General features: G+C 40.7%; 2 protein-coding genes across 5 annotated transcripts; both read right to left on the minus strand.

The window, feature by feature from the left end:
* Nucleotides 1-426: 426 nt before the first annotated feature.
* Nucleotides 427-9,521, minus strand: gnl1 (guanine nucleotide binding protein-like 1). 2 transcript variants are annotated; one of them, XM_053431627.1, is made up of 12 exons: nucleotides 9,226-9,521; nucleotides 7,837-7,984; nucleotides 7,492-7,628; nucleotides 7,225-7,376; nucleotides 6,110-6,181; nucleotides 5,054-5,246; nucleotides 4,834-4,932; nucleotides 4,567-4,749; nucleotides 4,155-4,333; nucleotides 3,659-3,845; nucleotides 2,872-3,012; nucleotides 427-2,762 (listed from the first exon to the last, which is right to left on the minus strand). In XM_053431627.1, the coding sequence occupies exons 1-12, from the start codon at nucleotides 9,296-9,298 to the stop codon at nucleotides 2,497-2,499; spliced, it is 1,830 nt and encodes a 609-aa protein (XP_053287602.1). In that variant the 5' UTR covers nucleotides 9,299-9,521; the 3' UTR covers nucleotides 427-2,496. The 2 variants fall into 2 exon arrangements, with proteins under 2 accessions (XP_053287602.1, XP_053287603.1); XM_053431628.1 differs by lacking the exon at nucleotides 9,226-9,521 and having other exon boundaries at nucleotides 7,856-7,986.
* A 1,452-nt stretch (nucleotides 9,522-10,973) lies between these two features.
* Nucleotides 10,974-19,279, minus strand: znf384b (zinc finger protein 384 b). Of its 3 annotated transcripts, XM_053431630.1 has the most exons (11): nucleotides 18,967-19,266; nucleotides 17,179-17,246; nucleotides 16,780-17,008; nucleotides 16,206-16,319; nucleotides 15,484-15,629; nucleotides 15,161-15,252; nucleotides 14,192-14,416; nucleotides 12,909-13,076; nucleotides 12,711-12,789; nucleotides 12,433-12,591; nucleotides 10,974-12,294 (listed from the first exon to the last, which is right to left on the minus strand). In XM_053431630.1, the coding sequence occupies exons 2-11, from the start codon at nucleotides 17,242-17,244 to the stop codon at nucleotides 11,893-11,895; spliced, it is 1,680 nt and encodes a 559-aa protein (XP_053287605.1). In that variant the 5' UTR covers nucleotides 17,245-17,246; nucleotides 18,967-19,266; the 3' UTR covers nucleotides 10,974-11,892. The 3 variants fall into 3 exon arrangements, with proteins under 3 accessions (XP_053287605.1, XP_053287604.1, XP_053287606.1); XM_053431629.1 differs by having other exon boundaries at nucleotides 10,974-12,591; nucleotides 18,967-19,279; XM_053431631.1 differs by lacking the exon at nucleotides 14,192-14,416 and having other exon boundaries at nucleotides 18,967-19,239.
* Between the last annotated feature and the right edge of the window lie 1,664 nt (nucleotides 19,280-20,943).

The raw sequence follows: 20,943 nt of genomic DNA on the forward strand, positions 1-20,943 counted from the left end.
ATATTGATTTATTTATTTTCTGCGCCTCCTACACTGGTTTGAGTCTATCCCATAACCTCTTCACCATAACAGAGATAATGATAGTGTGGCTATGTGTAGAAATATTTAGAACAGCATTACTATATTAATTATATCTCAACATCTACTTGACATTCAGGCTGTACAGCAAGTGCAGTTATTAGTTTAACAAAGCTCATCCACTTCACAAACCCCCCTTTATGTCTTAGTCAAATTAATTAAAGGAAAAGTACAGATCCTAAAATTGAAACCGGGATTATGTGCAATAGAAATTAATTAAAGTTACTTGAGGCATTCTGTGTGCTTGACTTTTGTCTCCAGTAAAATGAGTTGCAGACAGCCCGTCCTTGAAAGATCAGACTTTCCCTGACAATAAACAAGAAATAATTAAACACAATAAGAGCCCACTTGCAAACCCAAAGATTTTCTCGATGATTATTTTCTTTTATTGCAGAAAGCAGTCCAGTTCATCATCAGGTATGGTGGGAATGAAATGAGGAATGCAGCAAGTAGCCTGAACACACCTCAAGCCTTCACAGCATAATCTCCAGATACAGTCACTTTTAATAGTTCAAAACAACAAAAGAAACTCCACATCAACACGGCCAAACATCTGTCGTGTTTATAACATTATGGTAGTGTTGAGTATCTGATTTAACATTGTACCAATGGTAGACATGATTGCATGTGGCTGCAGTGTGATGTATTACATAGTAACACAGCACTGTGCTATAGACTTCCCATGTGAATGAGGTACGACAGCAGCACACAATAATAATAATATTACAGCACTCAGGATTGTAGCAGGGCCATAGCAGATCACAGAGAGATAAAGAGAGAGAGACTGGTCCAACTCGTCTTTAGAGATGAGATACCAGCATCAGAAATGCTTCTGATACTACTGAAGATATCCAGTTGGGCGTTGGCGACAAAATACACACAATCTATGTAAAGATCCGATAACAGAAATCACTTCTTCTTCGTTGCTGCTCTACTTGTTTTTTTCAAAAGAGAAAGTTAGATTAAAAAAATATGAGAAACATTTGCAGGTGTTGCAACAGCGTTACAGGACCAGAGCTTCAATCTGACCACTGTCTTGGTTACATTTTCACAAAACAACTGTGTGTGTAATGTTATTATATAAAGATAAATTGAAGCTGTAGAGTCTCTCTCTCTGTTGTTAAAGTAACTGTTCAACATGTTGGTAAATGCACTCATTCACTTTGGAGCTGAGATTTAGATGAGAATATTGATGCTACTCTCGTGTCTGTATGGGTAACGTTCAGCCACAGCTTTCAGTGCTTCTAAGGCTCAGTCACGTGAAGTTAATACCTGGATGCCTGGTTCCAAGAAACAGTTTCGCCCATAAATGCTGAGCTTAACTAACTGTCTCCTGTCTCTATCCTCACTTTTACCCTACAGACACGAGAATGAGATCAATGTTCTCATCTAACTTGGTAAGGAAGTCAATAAACACATACACCAAAATGTCAAACTATCCCTTTAACAAATGTTCTATCAGTTCCACTGTGCTGCCATTAGCTATTAAACTTGTTGAATGGTTGCAGCCAAATCCTGCACTAAATACTGTAAACCTCTGTAAGCATCTATGGATAATATTTGTAGTAGTTAAAACACTACAGGTTAAATTCCTGAAACGGCCTCGTCCAACAACACACCACTCCTTCCCCTCCCCGCATCCAAGAAATGTATTGAAATGACCTGTGTATTGTCTAGAATTACACCAAATAAAATATCAATTTCAGATACAGCATAATCTAAATCAAAACCAAGGTAATTAAAAAAATAATGAATAAATGAACGTCTAACTGAGCCGTAATACTGCTAACTGAAAAAAGTGTAATTAAAATTGTTTTCATCTCCCGGAATCCACCCTTTAACCAAAGTTGAGACATAGCATGTTCAATAAAGATGATTTAGAGTTGTGGTCTTAAATCTCGAGCTGCTGTGAGAGCCAAACGGCTGCTCAAATCAATGACATCATGTTGACAGTGCCTCGGATTAATTTACTTTTTTTTTATTCTCTCTTGAATTTTGGCATCTCAGCTGTGAGGTCACTTATCAACAAAGAGGTTGAAAATTGGTTGGTTGATTATTTCAGGCTGAGGGAAGTTACTTGTTCATTTGTCTTATCAGAAGTCAATGCAAAGAAAAAATATATAATCAAACCAAACAAAACTCAATCATTGAAGCAACATTTATGAAGAAGCTTCATCTATGAACAAGCAGAGCATGGGCAAAACATGGAATACATGAATATGCTCTGTTTACTATAGGGACGAGACGGGGAATTCATTAGAATCGATCATGTTAATGTACAGAGAAGGTAATGGAGTGGATGCGCAAGAAATAATGAGAAGGAATGCAGCTTTTGGAAAAAGAAGGAATGAGAAATTTACTGGGGTTGCCGGGGAAAAGTCAGGAACTCATTTCTTCTGTTCATCTTTCCTTTCGGTATCACTCACACTCATTTTCTCGAAGGACGTTGTACATGTTGACAGTGAAACCAGATGGCTTTTCTTCCTTCGGTTTTGGTTGTCCAATCCCCTCATCTTCATCATCCCCATCCTCATCATCGTCTGCATCCCTGTCTCTCTCTTCCTCTGGCTCGGAGCTGGACTCTCCATCCTCCTCATCTTCCTTGTCTCCACCATCTTCCTCCTGGGTCATCCTTCCCAGTAGAGCCATTATTTCCGGTAGGTCTGGGTGATTTTCCCAATGCTCTGTAGACCATAAATAATCATCATGATAAATCAATTCTACCCACCTACTGTTTCACTTTGCAAATACACTTGAAGCTGAAACCATTAGTCATGGGAGAGCATCCTTTACCTTTCAGGCAGCTGTAGCCAGGTGGCCTGAGGCAAAGGCACAATCTGCCGTCAACTGCCAACCGCAGGAGACTATTGGCTGCACGGTAAACGTCGTGGCGAGCTGCTTTTGCAGTCTTGTATCCTCTCCTCTCCGCCCAAGCTAAAGAACGCAACAAGTGATGGAAGAGACAAGTCTTGGTGACAGTTTTACACATGGGGGACATTCTACCAACAAGTATTATCTGTGTTACCAAACAATAATATGGCTTATACCTGTGTGCGATTGAGTAATGCATCCAAATGAGTTTACATTCAAATGAACATGGGAACTTAAGTTTATTTTAAGATAATTTCACATAAACTGCCATTAACACAAAATCTGGGGCAGACAATTATGCAAAAGATTTCAAGATTTACACCTGTTTCAATAACAACTATTGTTTCCAGCAATTCTAGAATATTTTTAACACTTTTTTTGGTGTAAGTACATATTTGTAACTAAAGACATACACCAAACAGACTACGTGCTGAAGACAAGCTGGACGTGTCAGATACCATTGAAATAAAGACTAATTGTTTGTTTTGGTTTTTCAACAGGATTTTTTAATGAGACGAAAAAAGATAGAATGACAAAACTCTCTTCACTGTCTCATAGAGGGGATTTTCTATTTGGTGTGTATGGTAAATGTAATGATATTCTACAATCGATAATGGGCCATAACTTGGGGGCTGGTAAGAAGTGGTGGCACAAACTTTTAAAACCTAACACAACAGTAGATGTTTAGTGTGTCAGTGACTCATCTTACCTTCACACACATCCCAAGCAGTCCATCGAAGCCCCTCTGATCCCTGGTCTCCAAGATGGGGTTTATTATCCAGCAAGCTGGGATGCTTGAGTTTCAGAACAGAGAGGAAGGGGGTCCTCTCACACAGATAACCCACTGAGCTGTAGGGCTCCTGCAGCTGAGACACTGGGTAGATGCCTGCCAGAATCTAGCAAAGCATAAAACAAAGGCCGAGTTCAAAACAAAAAAACATGAGCTATAAAGAAAAGGCTCAATGAGGAAATTCAAACAGAGATCTAAAATCATTTTTGAACATGGCAAGGTTGTATCCAAAAACAGAAAAGAGTCATTTTACAAAACAAGCCTGGTATAAGGTGGTGGGGGGGGCATAAAATCAATAACCAATTTACCCAGAATTGTGTGAATGCTCTGTTCAACACAATTACGATTCCACTGAGCCTAAACAGGTGAGTAAACTCAGAGTCACATCTGCTTTCTAGAACACAGAGTTTCGTACCTGTAACTGTTTGTTGACACGCGAGGGAAAGACCAGTCCGGGGCAGTCGCACAATTTCACTGTCGGGGTGAGGTAGTACGTCTGGAAGTATTTGGTGTGGCCTGGTGTTCGAGACACACTCACCACCTTCCTCCCCACCAGGGTGTTTATTACAGACGACTTACCAACATTTGGAAAGCCTAGAAAAAAACAGGATGAGGCTATGTTTAATGACAACCTGGATTGTATGACTTGCTTTACATCTTTTGTCAGGCTGTAATTATCTGGTGTTACTACCAAACGACAGTTGAGAAATCCCACTTAACGTCTTCATATTCGTCTTTCGTCACAAGAGACTCTCTTTAGAATTGTTTGAATAATTTGCTCAGTCAACCTGGTTACACGGCTCAATTAACACAGGGATGTCTCATACCTATACAACCCAATGTGAGGATGCCATCTTTGTAGAGCTCTTGTGATGGGCTGCTCATCTCCATAGCGCTGTCAGTTTGATGCTCCACCAGCACAGACTCCGCTCCCTCATCCGATTGGTCCCCATTCGGTCTCTCAGAAACAGCATCTCTCTTAATCTTCTTATCCCAGCTGGAAAGGTCAACTGTGACGAAATGTGGACAACTTAATGCCTGCGCTGTTATAAACGCTTAATGATAAGTATGCTAGATGAAGAGCACATGCCCACCTCTCCCTGCTGTGATCTCCTGACAGGCTTTCAGGATATCTGTAGGACCTCCACCATGCCTCCAGTCAGCCTTCGTTCTCACCCTCCTCTTCTGGAGGACTATAAACCAGCAGAGTTAGAGAGAGATAAATGGGTATTCTTGATACTGTCTGATGTCGTATTTTCCGGGGCTTAACTACAATCCAGTTTTTTCCCTACCCTGTATTCTCCCTCTCCTCACCTGTGTTGTAGGGCTGCCCAGGGTGGGAGGTGAAGCAGACTATTTGCAGGTGGGGGAACTGAGAGGTCATGTAGTGTTTCCAGGCGATCACTAGTGGAGGAGGACAGAGGTCGGCTTTGTTCAACACCAGCATCACCTGCTTCTGCAGCTCTCCTGTGATGTAGTGGTACACGGCTGGAGGGAACTGCAGCACCTAGGAGGTTCACATGAGGACACACCTCGTTAAAATAGTAATTATGAGCCATTCGACAAATAAACCACTACATCATGTCATTATTAATAGCTCAAGATGAGCTTTGCCGTTTTTAACTTAGTAATGAAACTGGAAACTGGAACTAAATTCACGCCACATTAAGTAGATCGAGAATAAGACTTGGAAATAAAGTGACAGAAGCACGAGTCTTGTGATTTGTTGAGAAGAAATTACTTTCTGTTTAACACACACACACACACACACGCACACGCACGCACACACGCACGCACAGAGCAGAGCAGGCTGTCAAACCATTTTCCTCACTTCATTAACAAAATCACAACAATAAATGTATGCAGTATATAGTAGTTTATAGAATAAACAGTGCTTGATTAACAGTCTATAACATATGAGACGCTGCTGCATTGAACTGCTGATTGAACGGTCGAATTTTTCCAAAACACTTTAATTTGTCATTAAACATTACAGGCCAAGTTTTGCTCTCACTAAACTCAACTTGTTGTTGACAATTTGATTCTATTAATTCAGATCCAACAACATTTCCGTTTACATTAATAAAAGGAGGGATAATATTCTCCTTTCCTCTAGTTTATTTGCCTGACTTACATCTTTGGTCAAATGTGTTATTACTTTTAGATCTACCCAGGGTACAAGATTATATACATGTCCTCTCAGCACAAAAATAAGCATCTAAAAATGTTGACAATTATTTTAGTACCTGAAAAAACCTGAAAATTTAAATTATGAATAATAAACACATCAGGTTTGGAGATGGATCTTGACTGTGTCTCCATCTAGTGGCCGGATCCATTATGAAGGCTTATGGTCAAACAATCACCTACCGGGTGCCTGATGTCCACAATGAGCAGAATAACATCAGACATCTCCAACACTCTCCATAACTGCCTCCATGTCTGAAACAAAGGAAAAGGAGAAGGAAGTAGGGTTAGGTTTAGTGTTGCTATAAACAAAGTTAAGTTCATGAATTTACAAATATCTGCTGTGCTTCTCAGCATCACAGTTTTATTATGAAAGAATGGTCAAAGAAAAAACTACTTGAAGTTGATATTTATCATTACATTTAAAGTATTCTCTATGTTGATGATATAAAATCAATGGTCGGCCCTTAAGACAAAACAACCTGTTCAAATAAGCAGTGTATTCATATGTGTTCTACCTGATATCATGTTGATCCTCTGCACCACTTAAATTCCCCAGCGTCTCGAGAATAATCAGTCACTTATTACATCACCAACTGATACAGCACTGCGTCTGCTGTGATGTGCTGCCTGAGCTCAGCCCACACACAATTAAATGATCAGCAGGGTTTACTTTAGTTTTGAAAAACAATGTTATCATTTCACAGCCTGAGCAATGGAACAGCATGGAGATACGATTTGATGATACTTTGTTCCCAGAGGAAAACAAGTCATCTAATTTTTACCATTCTCCTCATGATGCAACCGGAATGACACATTCAGTTTATCGTTCACCCTGGAGTTATACGCTATATAACATTTATATCTTTCAGATTAAAGTAGCAAAGTGAGTCTGCAGGCTGATTCAGTTTTTAATTCAATTATTTAGTTAGCAGGCATCTCTTTTTAAACTTTTCTCCACCAAAAAAAAGACAAAGGGGATAAAAAAAAAATGGAAGCAGGTACACTGAAGAAATGATGAACTTAACTGATCCTGGTTCACCAGAAAATTGGTAAGGTCTGATCTGTATTTTATTCCTTGTCATTTAATGCAAAAGATGGAGTTTTGTAGTAAGTGCCACGTTTCCTAAATTAAATGTATAAGTTATCACCGTTGTCCTTATAATTTTAGGTCCCTGAGACAATGTTGGAGCTTGAAAAACCCCAACATGTCGGTAGTCCTACAACTGTTTCCCCAGTCTAGGACTTTAGTAATCAAAATGTCCTTAAGAGTGCATCCTGTTTGTTAAGTTACTTACCTCAAGATTGTGCTCAAAGTGGCTGAGGGAGCCAAGTGGGTTCCTGGAGTGAAGATCTTCAAGATATTCTCTGTACGACTTCTCCTCTTTCCTCAGCAGGTTCTCTCGTGTCATTTCATAATTCCAGGGCGGCCGTCGTGGGAAACCAAGACCTAGCAGTGGATAATCAAGTTTCAGCGTGTCAAGCGGTGACCCACACTCCATTCACCTACTCCGCTCATCTGCTTGAGTCTTGTCATGTGGTAAGCATTTGAAAAACAGCAAGACCTTTATCTGAGGGATAGATGTCATCGATGTTGATTTCTAGTTCTTTATCTGACACTGGCGTCAAGAAGTTCTCCATGGCCACCTTCTTTCTCTTTTCCACCTCCTCTTTACTTTCTCTCTCAAAGTGAAGTCGGAACCTGAAGAGAAAAGTAAGAAGGGGGTATTAAAACTTTGTTAGACTATGGGTCACAGATCATAAAAGCAATAATATTATATCAATTTCATATGTGTGGTTTGCTGCAAAGCATGTACGCTTTTTTAGGTTTATATATAAAATAAATCATAACAATAGACACAGATGAAAGTGAATCAACGTGAGTATTAGTAATGGTTCTGACAACTCACCTGTTGGGATCATATCTACCTTCTCTGCTGGAAGGCTGCTGGTTCATTCTTCTAACATCAGTGGTCTCACTGTCTGAGGTATCCGACTGTCGTTCTCCTCCTCGTTCCACGCTCGCATGACGGCTGCTCGGCCCAGAACCTGTGTCACCTGGAAGTGAGGGGCAAATACCAAGAATCCCAGTCAGACACAGGCATAAAGCACACATCGATACCAAGATCTACATCGACATTTGACATGGTTGCCTTTTACTCTTGAAAAACGATCAGGCATTTTCCAAGTTTTAATGTACAGGTATGGGGCATTGCCCAGGGTAGAACCCATAAAAATGTGGTGTGGATCTGAAACAGGGGGCAGATTCAGGATCGTTTATTGACTGTCTTTAACATTTCAATATAGGGGTTTGTTTGTTGTGTATTGCCTATAAGATAATCGTTCATGGATCTTGAAAAGGCAAGTTTAGGGGACTGATATTTATGAGTGTGTGTGATTTGGTGCAGATCCAAATAAAAATCTGGATGTAGTGAATTTAAATGTGTTTAAAAGGGTCATTGGAGGATGAATGGACTCTACTGAGTCCAAATCGAGTCTGGGTTCAAATCAAATTTTATATAATCTTACATAAATTAAGTCTTTACTAAAAACTTCTGCTGAGAAAAACAATTGACGGCTTGTTTTAGTTTTAACAACTGCATTCCAAATGGATCATTGTCGAGGTATAACTGGACACATTAACGAAATGCTGAAATATGAATTCTAAGTAGCATTAAGTCTGCAGTTTAAGAAATAGGAAAGAATATTTCAAAGACAATCAAAGTTTTTTTTAATGAAATGTATAAAATGAGGGAACGTTTATTTGTATAGCAGCTTTCATGGGCTTCATAGCACAAAGCAAGGGAAAGGTTAAGAACATTAAAATGTTAAACTCAATAAAAGCACTTTAACACACATTCAGCTCCTGGGAATCTCTTAATCAACATATGATCTCCATTAAGTGGTTTAAGAGGTGAACATAACGTGATGGTGACAGTTCACTCGCACAGTGCTGTCTCTCTGTCTACTGTCTACTTGTATCGTTAGCTAACAACGATCATTTGAACGCTTCAACCAACACGCAGGCAGGTCCGTGTCATCAACTCAGCGCAGGTTCGAGTAGTGTCATGCGGCTTGTTTTCACCGCTAGCTAACAGTGAACCTGCAGCGATGGTTTACGTGTTAAACTTTCTCGTGCTTCGGCTGAACGTGTCAGTTAAATCACGAATCAGCCCCGCAGACACACACACACACACAAACAAATAGCCAGCGAAGCACGTTTGGTGTCAGCCGTGCTCCGTGGACCGTTAGCTAAGTGCTAACGCTAGCAGGGTGAAGCTAGCGGCAGATGTAGTTACCTCTCTTCCTCTCGCGCTTCACTTGGAGCTGTTTCTTCTTTTGCTTGTTGCTAAATGGCTTTTTTCGGGGCATATTTGAAAAATAAAACTACCTGTCTAATATACACGTATACTTCTCTCTGAACTGAGTGACGCTACCTACAGCTTCGCGCTGACGTTATTTACATGGGTGAAGTTTCTCGACTCCTACACTTTCCAGTGACGCCATATCCACTGCAGAGAATGGTGGGCGACACCAAAGTGACTCGTCTCCGACCCCGTACTCATTCGACTCATTCTGGCTTTTTTTAATCCTCCCTGTGTGTAACGAGGTTTTTTAAGAGTTAAATAGCTTCACCTCGAGTGTCGCTGCAACAATTTACCGTGCACACGTACTATTAATCTAACAGTACCCCCCCCCCCCCCCCTACTCTTTGGTGGTACGGTCCACTTTTGTAAACACCTCACACATTCGCACATTCCTGTACAGCAGACAGGCTGAAGGGCAGAAATACACCTGAGCACCAATACATGTAATCAAGATCAACATGCATCACATAAACAACATGATTTTCACCTCTCGGTTTAAGGTCAAATATATGTGAAAGATCATTTTAGTTCTACTTTGCAATACCACCCACTCACCGCCGGTGTTGTGCATGAACGAATGCGTTCACTTTTATGAGAACGATGAACTGAACGCAACTCAATGACAAATAATGAATTTAAACGATGAACACGTTCATATTGTAGCGTCCTCGCGTATAAATTTGAAAGTGGTGAAAATGTACTTTTCATTTATTTTCTGTTATATATATATATATTTATTATTTATTTACCTCCTGCGCAGTCCGCTTCTGTGCACATCCTGCTCAGATACGGACTGCGCACATCCTGCGCAGAAGCGAACTGCGCAAGATTCATTTTTGTTATTTATGTCTGTAAAGTTACATAGTGTAAGATATTGGGAGTTAATTTACATAGTGTCTGATATTGGTAGTTGAAGTCCTGCCAATGTTAGAGGTTCAGTATCTTGGAAAGGACACTTGGCAAGATGCAGTGGCAGAAGAGTGGGGATTGAACCTTCTTGTTGGAGAACGACCACCCTACCAACTAGGCCACGCCGCACTATAAACATTAAGGATTGGATTACCTCATACTTCCCATGAGAAACTAAGCACAGGAAGAAGATGGAAAAATGATTGTGTGTGTCTTTGTTATTCTAAGCTGCTTTTGATACACATTTGATACACATTTGTACTTTACTACATATATTTGACAGCCTTAATTAAAAGTTACTTTTATTTGTATGTATTTCCTGCTCCTGCTTAGTTTTTAGATGCTGGTGTTCTTTGCTGCTTACTGGTACCTCATGTTTTGTAATGACCATAAAACTAGAGCTTTTGGAAACTGTGATTGGGATTTTTTTTTATATTTCACCAACATAATACCAACAGGATTACCACAGAACTTGGTGGAAGGATGAGGTATGGGTCAGGGAAGAAGCCATTTAATCGTATGAGTCTTATCTTGTTGAGTGCAGATCCAAATAAATTTTTTTGATCTAGTGAATTCAAATGTTGGCTCATTTTTATATGCAGATTAGCAATACAACAGATGTGTCAGGAACGAAAAAGATAATTTGATAAGTCGAAAACAGGGTGCAAACAACAGGACAGATAAAGTCAAAGATGTGGGTGTGAATGCATGACAGTAACAATTGTATACTGCAGCAAACTGGGACAGACGGAAAAAAATATGCTGATGAGAAAATTTCAGAGGGTTTATTGTATTAAAAGCAGAAAATCCCCATAAACTTCAGATGTGTCAGTATGTCTATAAAGAAGTATTATAAATGTTATTGTGGTAGTATAATAGCAAGTACACATGTTTGTAACATAACTTTTAGGACATACACACAAAGCAGTACAATAGGATAACATGAAACGTGAACTGGCGCATTGCTCCCCTGAATGTCATGTGAAGGCCTGCCAGTAGGTCTGAAAAGGTTCAATTGATTTAATCCCAGAATCAATATTTATAAACTGGTAGTGTGTATATATACCTACACATGATTGATATTTTTCTTTCCTTAAAAAGAAATAACCTCTACATCCCTTTTCAGGTCAAAATAATTCATTGGAGTCGTATATTTCTTAACAAAATAACAGTAACGACACCGAGTAAAAACTGTAAGGACTGTATGAAAGTATAAAAATTTACCTTCACAGTTAACTGCCAGTTTCATCAACAGAGAGACCATAAACTGCTATGGCCAAAGCTGTGTTTGTAGGGAAGAGTGGGAGGTGATAAAACAACAGAGGAACTGTTTCTTTGACTCCCTTCCTATTGTAAAACCATCACTGTGATGGACTGAATCATACTTTATTGCAGCTTTTACATGCATTTTATACTAAGACAGGGCGGCTAAGCAAAAGGAAAACAAATCAAACAAGGCAGAAAGAAAATAAGAGACAAACTTAAAAAAAAAAAAATCAAAATTATAGCCTCCCGTATTCTGTCCCAATTATAATGTGTCCTGTCTGCCTCAAACCATCTTTCAGGCACAGTCACATGACCAAAAGTTCTTGTTTCATCTTAGTATTGCTTTGATCCTTTGACTCGCCATCCTCCATTTCTGAATCATTCTAATTTCCACATCTCCACAACTCCCTCGTTTCATCACCTCTAAGAGTTGAGGTGCTCTACTTGAATGGTGGATGCTGACACAGTGAGACATAAGTCCTTGTGAGAAGTAATGTCAGCCACGCTGACTGGTTTGTACTGGAGGTCACTGGCAGACACTGTCTTATACTGGTGAAGGTCAAACGGACAGGGGATGTTTTCTGTCTGAGGGTAGTTACTCTGGCTCAGTCCCTGCTGGCCTCCACCCGCTCTTCCGCTGCCAGCTCCCCCGGAGCAGCTCGATCCCCCATCTGCGCTGTCTACCCGACTCTGAGCTCCAGCCTGGCCCTGGCCCTGGCCCTGGTTCTGGTTCTGGTTCTGTTGTGCCGACTGTGCTGCCACGACTGCCGATGCGGTCAACTGGTCCGGGTTGTGTTTCTCCATGTGTTTCACCAGATACGTCTCCTGAGATGAGGGGAGGAGAGGTAGAGGAGAAACAGTGTACACATGACTACACGGTGTAAAGTAGCAGCCAGGTGTCTGATGCCAGTGACAGGATTCATAATGTTTCATGTAGAGATGCTCTTCAGAAAGGTGTCTTACTGAGGTATAAGTGCGGTTGCAGAGACCACAGGAGTAGATCCGGGCGTGTTTGACAGTGTGTGTGGACATGTGCACCTCCAGGCTCGCTGCATCTATGTATCCTTTATTGCAGTTGGTGCACTTGTAGGGCTTGTCTTTGTTGTGCTGACGTCGGTGGGACTGAGAAACAAATGTTTCGACAAAAGATAATGGTGAAATAGTGTCAGTCACAGTTTGGTCTTCAGGAAATAACAGACATGAGGTGCAGTGCTTGACCAGACACCTAAAATCTTTCACACCTGTAAATTTGAGAGTTGCGTGAAGGACTTCTCACAGCCTGGTTGAGTGCACTTGTACGGTCGATCTCCGGTGTGAATCCTGTACGTAAGAGACAAACAAACAACTACTTGTATGTGCACCGACTCCTATCGCTTTACGGGTGATCACAACAGACATGAAGAGACAGTTGAGAGACCCAAGAGCCGTGATTGACTTACCTGTTGTGTTGCTGAAGGTGACTGAGCTGTCTGAAGCACTTTTGACAGAAGGAGCATGTGTAGGGTTTCACTCCGGTGTGGATACGGATGTGCTGGGCCAGGTAGCTAGAGTTGGCAAAAGACTTGGTACAATGGTGACACTTGTGAGGCTTTGACTCTGTGTGATTCCTGATGAGGGCAGACAGAGAGAGGAAACATAGGATTATCAGCGTAGATTGAAGGAAAGAAAACAACACATGATAATCTGGACAGATTCTGCTCTCATACGTTTCTCAAAACCTTCATGACATACATCCCTGACAAAGGAAAGCATCTAAAAACATGTTTGGACACTTTGTAAACACACAAATATAAATAAATCTACGATAACACAAACATCCGACTACATCTACAAAATTTAACTCCTATACCTCAGGACCAGCTTTTTAGAAATAGATATTTAAAATGTAAAGGCAACGCGTTCTATTAAAAATAAATATACAGATGATACTACATTTAGAATTTATTTTTGATTTATTAATTTGAATTCATGAATGAAAATCAACATGCCTCCAGAAATGAAAACTGATTTAAGGACACCACAAACAAAGCAACAGCATGAAAGCAGAGCATGGCAGCAAAGGATTTCTACTGAGCATCGTGATTCAATGGAGAAAGTCAGAAAAAGCTGACATGATGGATTTCATGGGAAGCTCAATGGAACTAAGTCTGCATCAAAGTTTTCATCTCAGCATGTATTTCTAAATGTGTACGTGTGTGTTTCTGTGGAAGAAGCACTGGCAGAGGAAATGACAGAACATGCAGAGAGAAGGCAAAGGTGTAAAGAGCAAACACTACACAAAGGCAAGAATTGTACACACACACACACACACACACACGCATACACAAATGAAAAAGTAAAGAACAGGTCAAATATTCTCATTGTTTCAATTCGTAATAGAGCGCCATGCATTTTTAATGGTCATTTTGATTAGTGTATAAATTATGAAAAATCTTTTTATGGATGAAGCCCGACTTGAAAAGGTGCGATTTGAATTCTAATTTCGCGAAAAGGTCACTTCTGGTTGGAAGTGGAAGCATGCGAGCCAATATCTACATGGCAGTGTAATATGCATCTGCACACCACTCCGCTCTCTTCCCCAGGAGGAAGGAGAAGACACGAGTGTGGGTTTCAAGAAGGAATTTGGCAGGACAAGTTAAGACGACAGGGAATATGGTAAGGGATTGGTAACAGGGAGAAAAAAAAGGCGGGGAAGGTGGGGGGGGGGGGGGGTCTGCAGTACCGTGTGTGCTGCTGTAAATGACTGAGCTGCCTGAAAGATTTCTGGCAGTAGGAGCAGGTGTAAGGCTTGGCCCCGCTGTGGATGCGGATGTGCTGGGCCAGGTAGCTGGAGTTGGCGAATGACTTGGCGCAGTGAGGACACTTGTGAGGTTTGGCCTCTGTGTGCGACTTGGAGTGGATCTGCATATCAGACTTACTGAAGAAGGTCGCCGCACACATCCGGCACCTACAGGCGGAGAGACACAGAAATGGGGGGGAAGGGGCGGGATGGAAGAACAAGAGGGGAAGAGAAAGGAAAAATATACACAAAAAAAAAAAGGGAGATACAAGAAAACAAAAGGAAGATGAGAGGAGGGGAAAGTAAGGAGGGGGCGACGGAAGGAGAGAGAGCAATGGTGGAGGTGAGACAAAAACAAAGAGGAAAGAAAAAATGAGTAAGAGAAAGAAATCGATGGAGACAGAATTCGACTCGGTCAAAACGTGAGGGACACATAAACACAGGGAAAGATGTCAGGGGAGATATCAGTGAAAATTGAGGAGGGAAAGGTACGTATATAATATATAAAGTGAAAGAGCAGGACACAAGAGTGTGCCAGAGATCACAACTGACAGAGCATGCTGTGTAAAGACAAAGAGGACAGCAGAGAGCAGGTTCATGTCCAGTGTGCGCAACAGAGCATCTACGTAGCACTGACGTATTTGTACCACATACATCAAGAGAAGAAATTTACTGTCCACTACGAAGCAGGCATGTTCTGCCACAACATGCAGTGAGGTGTGTTTAGGAGAGGTGTCTGGGTGTGTGTCAGATGCTTCTATCCAGCAGCGCCAAGTTCAATTATAAAAGCGCAACCATTCTATGCTGATTTCGACAGAACACAGAAGAACAGGTGTGCTTGCATTCCACAGCTAGAGCAAGGAGAAATGGGGATAAACAGCGGCTGTTGCTTTTATGTTTCGCAACTCGTACCTGTACGTCTTAGAGCTGTCCTTCGGGCCCTGGTAATCGTCTTCATTTGATAGGTCGTATGGGTCTCCACTGTGATGCTGCAAAGATGCCACCTAATAAGAAAAATGTATAATTAAAAAGGCTCACTTATCCGATTGCAATATGCTAAACTTTATGTCTGTGGCACTTTTAAAAACACAGTTACAAAGTGCTTCACAATAAGCAAGACAGTACAATAAATAAACAGTCCGGATGAAATCAGTGGATTGGATTGTGACGATTCAAATCCTCTTATGACTTTATCAGTTTAGTATATCTCAGATTTACATCTCTTATTTTCCTACCTGGCCTCCAGCAGTGAGATGTGCCAGTACAAGGGTTTCGTTTCCAGGACCGAGTCTGGACAGCGTCGTCACCTTCTTCTTTCTGCCTCGTTTCGAGGGCGCTGGCATCACAACCACATGGGACATCCCGTCCCCTTCTTTTTTGTCTATGACAAGATCAAAAGCGGGAACGTTACGATAAAATATTCTTGCTAAAAATAGTGTTGCCTCAATCATTTACTACTGATCTGCTGCTGCGACAATTACTCGGTAAAGGCATGTAAAAGAGAATCTCAAAATGTGGCTTCCTAGAACAAATACATTATGGGCAACCTGTAAAAATCACGTCTCTTATATTGAAGATTTTCGGTTTTACTTTAAAGGATAGAAACACAAGTTACTAACAGCCTGGATGAGAAAGTATAAGCTGCTCATACTGTGGTTCTTTTGCTCCAATATGGCTTTGAACTCAAATGAAATTCAATTTAATTTAACAACTTCTCACAGCTCTGAAGAAAAACATTTGCTCATTGAAATTTATCGGCCCAATTTTCTGGTTCTCTGTGTAAAGAAATAACAATGAACCGAAACTATAAATTGTAAAGAGAATGTGAGCTTATGCAAGGTTTTATTTAGTCGGTTGAAAGAAAGCTCTATTAAGGGTTTGACTATTCTCTGCATTACCAGCATCTTACCTACATTTTTAACATTTATACACATGTGTGCCATTTTGTGTAGCTCACCTGTAGAATGGAGTGCAGACACGATCATGGTTGTTGCCTGATGACCGGAGACAAACGACTGGGACGAGGTGGGAGAGACCAGCGTTCCCTGAGGAGTCGTGATGACTAGACCCGCTGTGAAGAAAGAAATAATCACACTTTACCACAGGAGCAGGCAGACAGGGCTGCATCCAACCATTCAGAGTTGATAATTGTGGATAATATTCTTTCTTGGTATAGAGTTTGAGATCAACATGTCCTTAAGGTTCAGGAATCTCAAGAATTCAGTTTAAAGAGGTATTAGCGACAGGTAATGTGCCTGAGTGGTACGATAAAAGGAAGTAAAGTTCCACTATGTTATTTGAGGGAAGCCCTGAGGATGTAGCACAAGTTGACACAAACAGAAGCTCATCCTACAGACAACGGTGCTTTCAGCCCATAGTGCTGCTTGGAGGTTCGATGTAGCACACATTTCAAGTTGAACTCATCAAGTAAATCCTTGTTTCAAATTATGATTCTGAATTAAAATTCTGGTTAGGATCAAACAGAGACTAACAGGCGAGCCAGAGGTTTCTCTGAGCAGCCACGGACTCACCTGCTGTCATGATGCCCGTGGAGGGGACCGGCAGCACTGTGATGTTCTGGGTGGTGTGAGGAGGGTGGAGGTGAGCCACACTACCAAGCTGCCCTCCTCCATCTGTCTTGGTCCCACTAGTGGGGAAGGTGAGAAGAGCCGTCTGGTAGTGGGATGCCGATGAAGGAGGGAAGGAAGCATTCTTTTCCTGCTGCTCCTTCACCTTGTTCAGGAACATGGCATTTTCAATCTTTCAAAAAGGGAGGAAGGAGATTTTGATTAGACATTGATTTGACCTCGCCGGACTCCTGGAGTGATGTAGTGATGGCAATGTTGTTTCAAAGGACACTTGGTCCAGCTGGCTACTGAAGTTCTGCAAAAGGTTTGAAGGTGGAGGATTTGTGTGTTTTCCAGTCTCACCTGTCCTGGCATGGTGGGGATGGGAGACCAGAAATATGACGAATTAAAATGAGAATCTTCCATCATTTCTGCAGTAACACAAAAAGAGCACAAATTAATAACTTCGCTGACTTGACAGAAATGCCAGAAGTAAAAACACACAACCAACAGGCCACAGGACAAAGCAGTTAAAGGCCCAATCGATCTGTAAACAGGAGAGAAATATCACAGAGTCTGACTTTATGACTATTTAGAAATGTTGGACTTTATGGTGCTGATGTGGTGGACAGCAATATTAGAAAAACCTTTTGGTATAAGGCCACACAACTCAACAGCGGCACAAACTATAGCTGCAAAAATTACCTTAAAGTTGAATCAGTGTGTCTGTAAAACAAAAACTGAGGTTTAGTTTAACTGCAGAGCTGTTGTATTGACTGCGTTAGCTTTAGCTAGGTGTACCTTAAAATCCAGCGACATAATATAACATTACTACCCCAATGATTTAGAAATAGTAATAAATACTCAAGTGGGCTGTTCCTCTGCAGCCTCAGCGAGTCTGGTAATGTCCCACACCTGCAGGCGTATGCTAAATGTTCTTTATCCCTTATGATCAAAATACCAGCAGGAATAATGAAAGTTACGTTTTAATATAAGGCCCCTCTTTATGATTCAAGGTAATAGGTAATATCAGGTAATATGAGGATGGGAGCTGCCTCAAGGCCTCGGAGAATATTCAGTGGTTATTGCACTTTGTTGGTGCATACTCAGAATTACAATAGGCCCTTTTCACAAGTCATGACTGTTGGGCGGTGATCAACCTGGACAAGGATCCTGCAAATGAAGCCGCTGTTGACATCTGCAATTTCACTACCATGACCAAATAAATATATGTTTTTTTTAATCAGATGACAAAAATATAATTGCAACAGACAGTTTGCCCAAATCATAGCGAGGCTCTGGGGCCCATGCTTCTCTGTTGGAGCCCACTGGAAGATTCAAATATAAAAACCAGAGATCGACAGAGGTAGACTGACTGATAAGATTTAATCTGATGAGGCATGATCAAAGGAGAGAGATCAAATCATGTGGATCTTTATCTATTATAATCTCATTAAATGCTCCTTTTTTGGTATTCTCTTATGTTGCTTTTATAATTTGTCGTACACACAAAACGGGCCTAAAACACAGAAACAAAATGTTAGTCCCTGTGATTCGGGTTATAATCGTTCTAAAGCAGTAACTCACTACCAGTCTATTAATAAATGATCATTAGAGATCATGCACCCGGATTATTTGTACCATCGTTTGTGGTCAACTTCCATTTCTGTGCATCCCCTGGTTTTGTGGTTTTGAGCGCGGACTCGCAGTAATCAAATAATGTTGTGTTATTTACATCCGGCCCAGCTACGTAGCTTTTAGCAACACAAACGAACAAAACGTGTGTAACTTTGATTAAACAGCACGCAATCGGACACATGTTTTCAGTGCAGCTCCACAGCAGGACTCCATTTCTGCTGCTCGAATGTTGTGGTTAATCAGGCCCGATCATCACAGTTAACAGGCAGCTCAGCGTGTGTGTGTGTGTTTGTGTGTGTGAGTGTCTGCGTGTGTGCGTGAGTGTGTGTCGAGAAAAATAACCAGAGGGGGAAAAAAACATCGGACCAAAAAAACCGAAGCGAAGATAGAAAAAAAAGCCCGCAGACCATCCTCACACACTTCCGGCTGTGGAGACGGAGAGAGGCGGCAGCAGAGTGGCTCGAATGCGCCTGAAAGAAGACAAGTAAGTGCGGGGAGGATGGCGGCGTTTACCGGAACCGATGAGTCTCTCTCCCCGCCCGGAACTCCTGTGCGCCGGGACGCGTCGGACCCGGTTTCCTTACGTCTCCAAATTCCTGCAAAGCGATCAAGTTTTTTTTATTTTTTTTACCCCCTCTTGGTTTTTTTTTTTTTCTCCTCCGGTCAGCGGCCTCTTCTGAGCTTCACTTCCTCCGGATAAGGTCGTCAGACAAAAGGAGGCTCTGTTGTGACGCCACTTCCGGTAGCCGATCGTTTTTTCTTTAAATAATGTGTGAAATCAATGTGTCGCGTGTCTCCGTCAGCTGATCGGAGCGAGAACATCTGCCCAGGTGTGACCGGAAGTGTTTGTTTGTGTTCTTTGTGTTTTTCTTTGGAACGTTTCAGCTTCAAGGTGTGATGGGAGAAAGCGACGATGCCTTCACGTGCTGTAGGAAATAACACAGACCCCGTTCACACCTGGTGTTCAGTTGCTGCCAATACATCCCATCACATAAATCTTACACAGTGACCTTTAAACTATGATTCACCAGATTAACCACTTGTTTATATTATTATATATTTTATATTTTCCTGCCGTTGATAATCGCTGTCTTTTTTAATATCGTGTTGTGTGTCATAATGATGATAATGATTGTTTGAAATATATTTAAATTTGAATAAAATATGATAAGAGAGTGTTCAGTTTGAAGATATTCAGATATTATGCAACTAATAGTCAAATTTGTTTTGACCTGCAAGTGTCTCTTATGCTGAGGTACATGTTTTGACATGTGTAATAGTAATAGGAAAATAAAATACGCATACATCAGATTACAAATTGAAGACAATCTTTCTTTTATAATATTTATCCATTTAACACAGATTCCTATCCGTGCAAGTCTAAGGCTAATATGCAATGCGTTACACTGTATATATTCTGCTTAAACTGTACATATCATTTCCATTATACTTCTATTTTATATTTCCTTGCTCTCATATTGACTTTCTACTTATTTATTACTTTTACCAATATATGTTTTATGACTGTTTTTATTGCTAGTGGAACACAGCAAATTTCCCCCTTGTGGGATGAATAAAGGATCATTTTATTTCATAGCTGACAAAATGTTATGCTGAAGTATATTATGTAATATGTATAATGTAACTAATAAGAAATTTTGAAATAATTTAATAAACCTTTTAAGCTCAGCTCATTTTAATGACATGCCATTTCACCTGTCTTCTTTTTGCAATTGCACACTTTGTAATTTCAATGGACTTCCAAATCTATTTTATTATGCCACAGTTTATTCTCTTACGTTAATTATGCATTTATTCAGTACACTTTTCTTTTTTCATTAAATTATGAATATGTAATTTGGATTTAGTACCAACATGGATTAATATTGTTCGATCAGCAACATAATATATGCAATACATCTTACGCATTATAATACATCAGTTAGTAATATATAACAAAGAAACATCCACATATTAGTGAGGCAAACAAGAAATGTGATGTGACCATGATGGGTGAGAAATCATACTGGTATTTCTTCTGGCTTTTTATAACAAAACATTTTATTCTGCACATTAATCAATCGTGTGAGGGAAAATGTGGCCTGCAACAAACTATACACAGATGTATGAAGTATAAATACACTTCCAACAACACCTTTTTCTCCTTTTTAAGTTGATATATGGTTTAAAGTAGCGCTTAGTCTACCCGAAGAAAAAGTTAATCGGTTTGATTTGACATTTAAGTCGCATTTACGAGGTGGAAGTTACAAATTACGAGCTGACAGAACGGCAGTTGAAGGCATCGCGGCTGCACAGTTTGTGCCTTCCAGTTATCAGCGCACGAGCCAGACTCACTTTCAGGTCCTGACTTGTAAAAAAAAACAAACCACCACCTCTCCCCAACTCACACATTTCCCGGTAAATAAATACGAACTATTTACAGTTATATCTAATATAAACCCGTTTTTCAAGGCAATACCTCCACTGATC

Source organism: Pleuronectes platessa, chromosome 10, assembly GCF_947347685.1.
Source record: "Pleuronectes platessa chromosome 10, fPlePla1.1, whole genome shotgun sequence".
Classification (NCBI taxonomy): domain Eukaryota; kingdom Metazoa; phylum Chordata; class Actinopteri; order Pleuronectiformes; family Pleuronectidae; genus Pleuronectes; species Pleuronectes platessa.

Coding starts and splice junctions, on each gene's coding strand:
- gnl1 (XM_053431627.1), bottom strand. CDS start 9,298: ATGCCCCGAAAAAAGCCATTTAGCAACAAGCAAAAGAAGAAACAGCTC. Junction 6,182..7,224: donor ACTTTGAGCACAATCTTGAG/GTAAGTAACTTA, acceptor CCTTTGTTTCAG/ACATGGAGGCAGTTATGGAG. Junction 4,334..4,566: donor CCTCACATTGGGTTGTATAG/GTATGAGACATC, acceptor GTTTTTTTCTAG/GCTTTCCAAATGTTGGTAAG.
- znf384b (XM_053431629.1), bottom strand. CDS start 17,244: ATGATGGAAGATTCTCATTTTAATTCGTCATATTTCTGGTCTCCCATC. Junction 16,320..16,779: donor CACGGGCATCATGACAGCAG/GTGAGTCCGTGG, acceptor CTTTCTTCACAG/CGGGTCTAGTCATCACGACT. Junction 12,592..12,710: donor CGCAACTCTCAAATTTACAG/GTGTGAAAGATT, acceptor TTTGTTTCTCAG/TCCCACCGACGTCAGCACAA.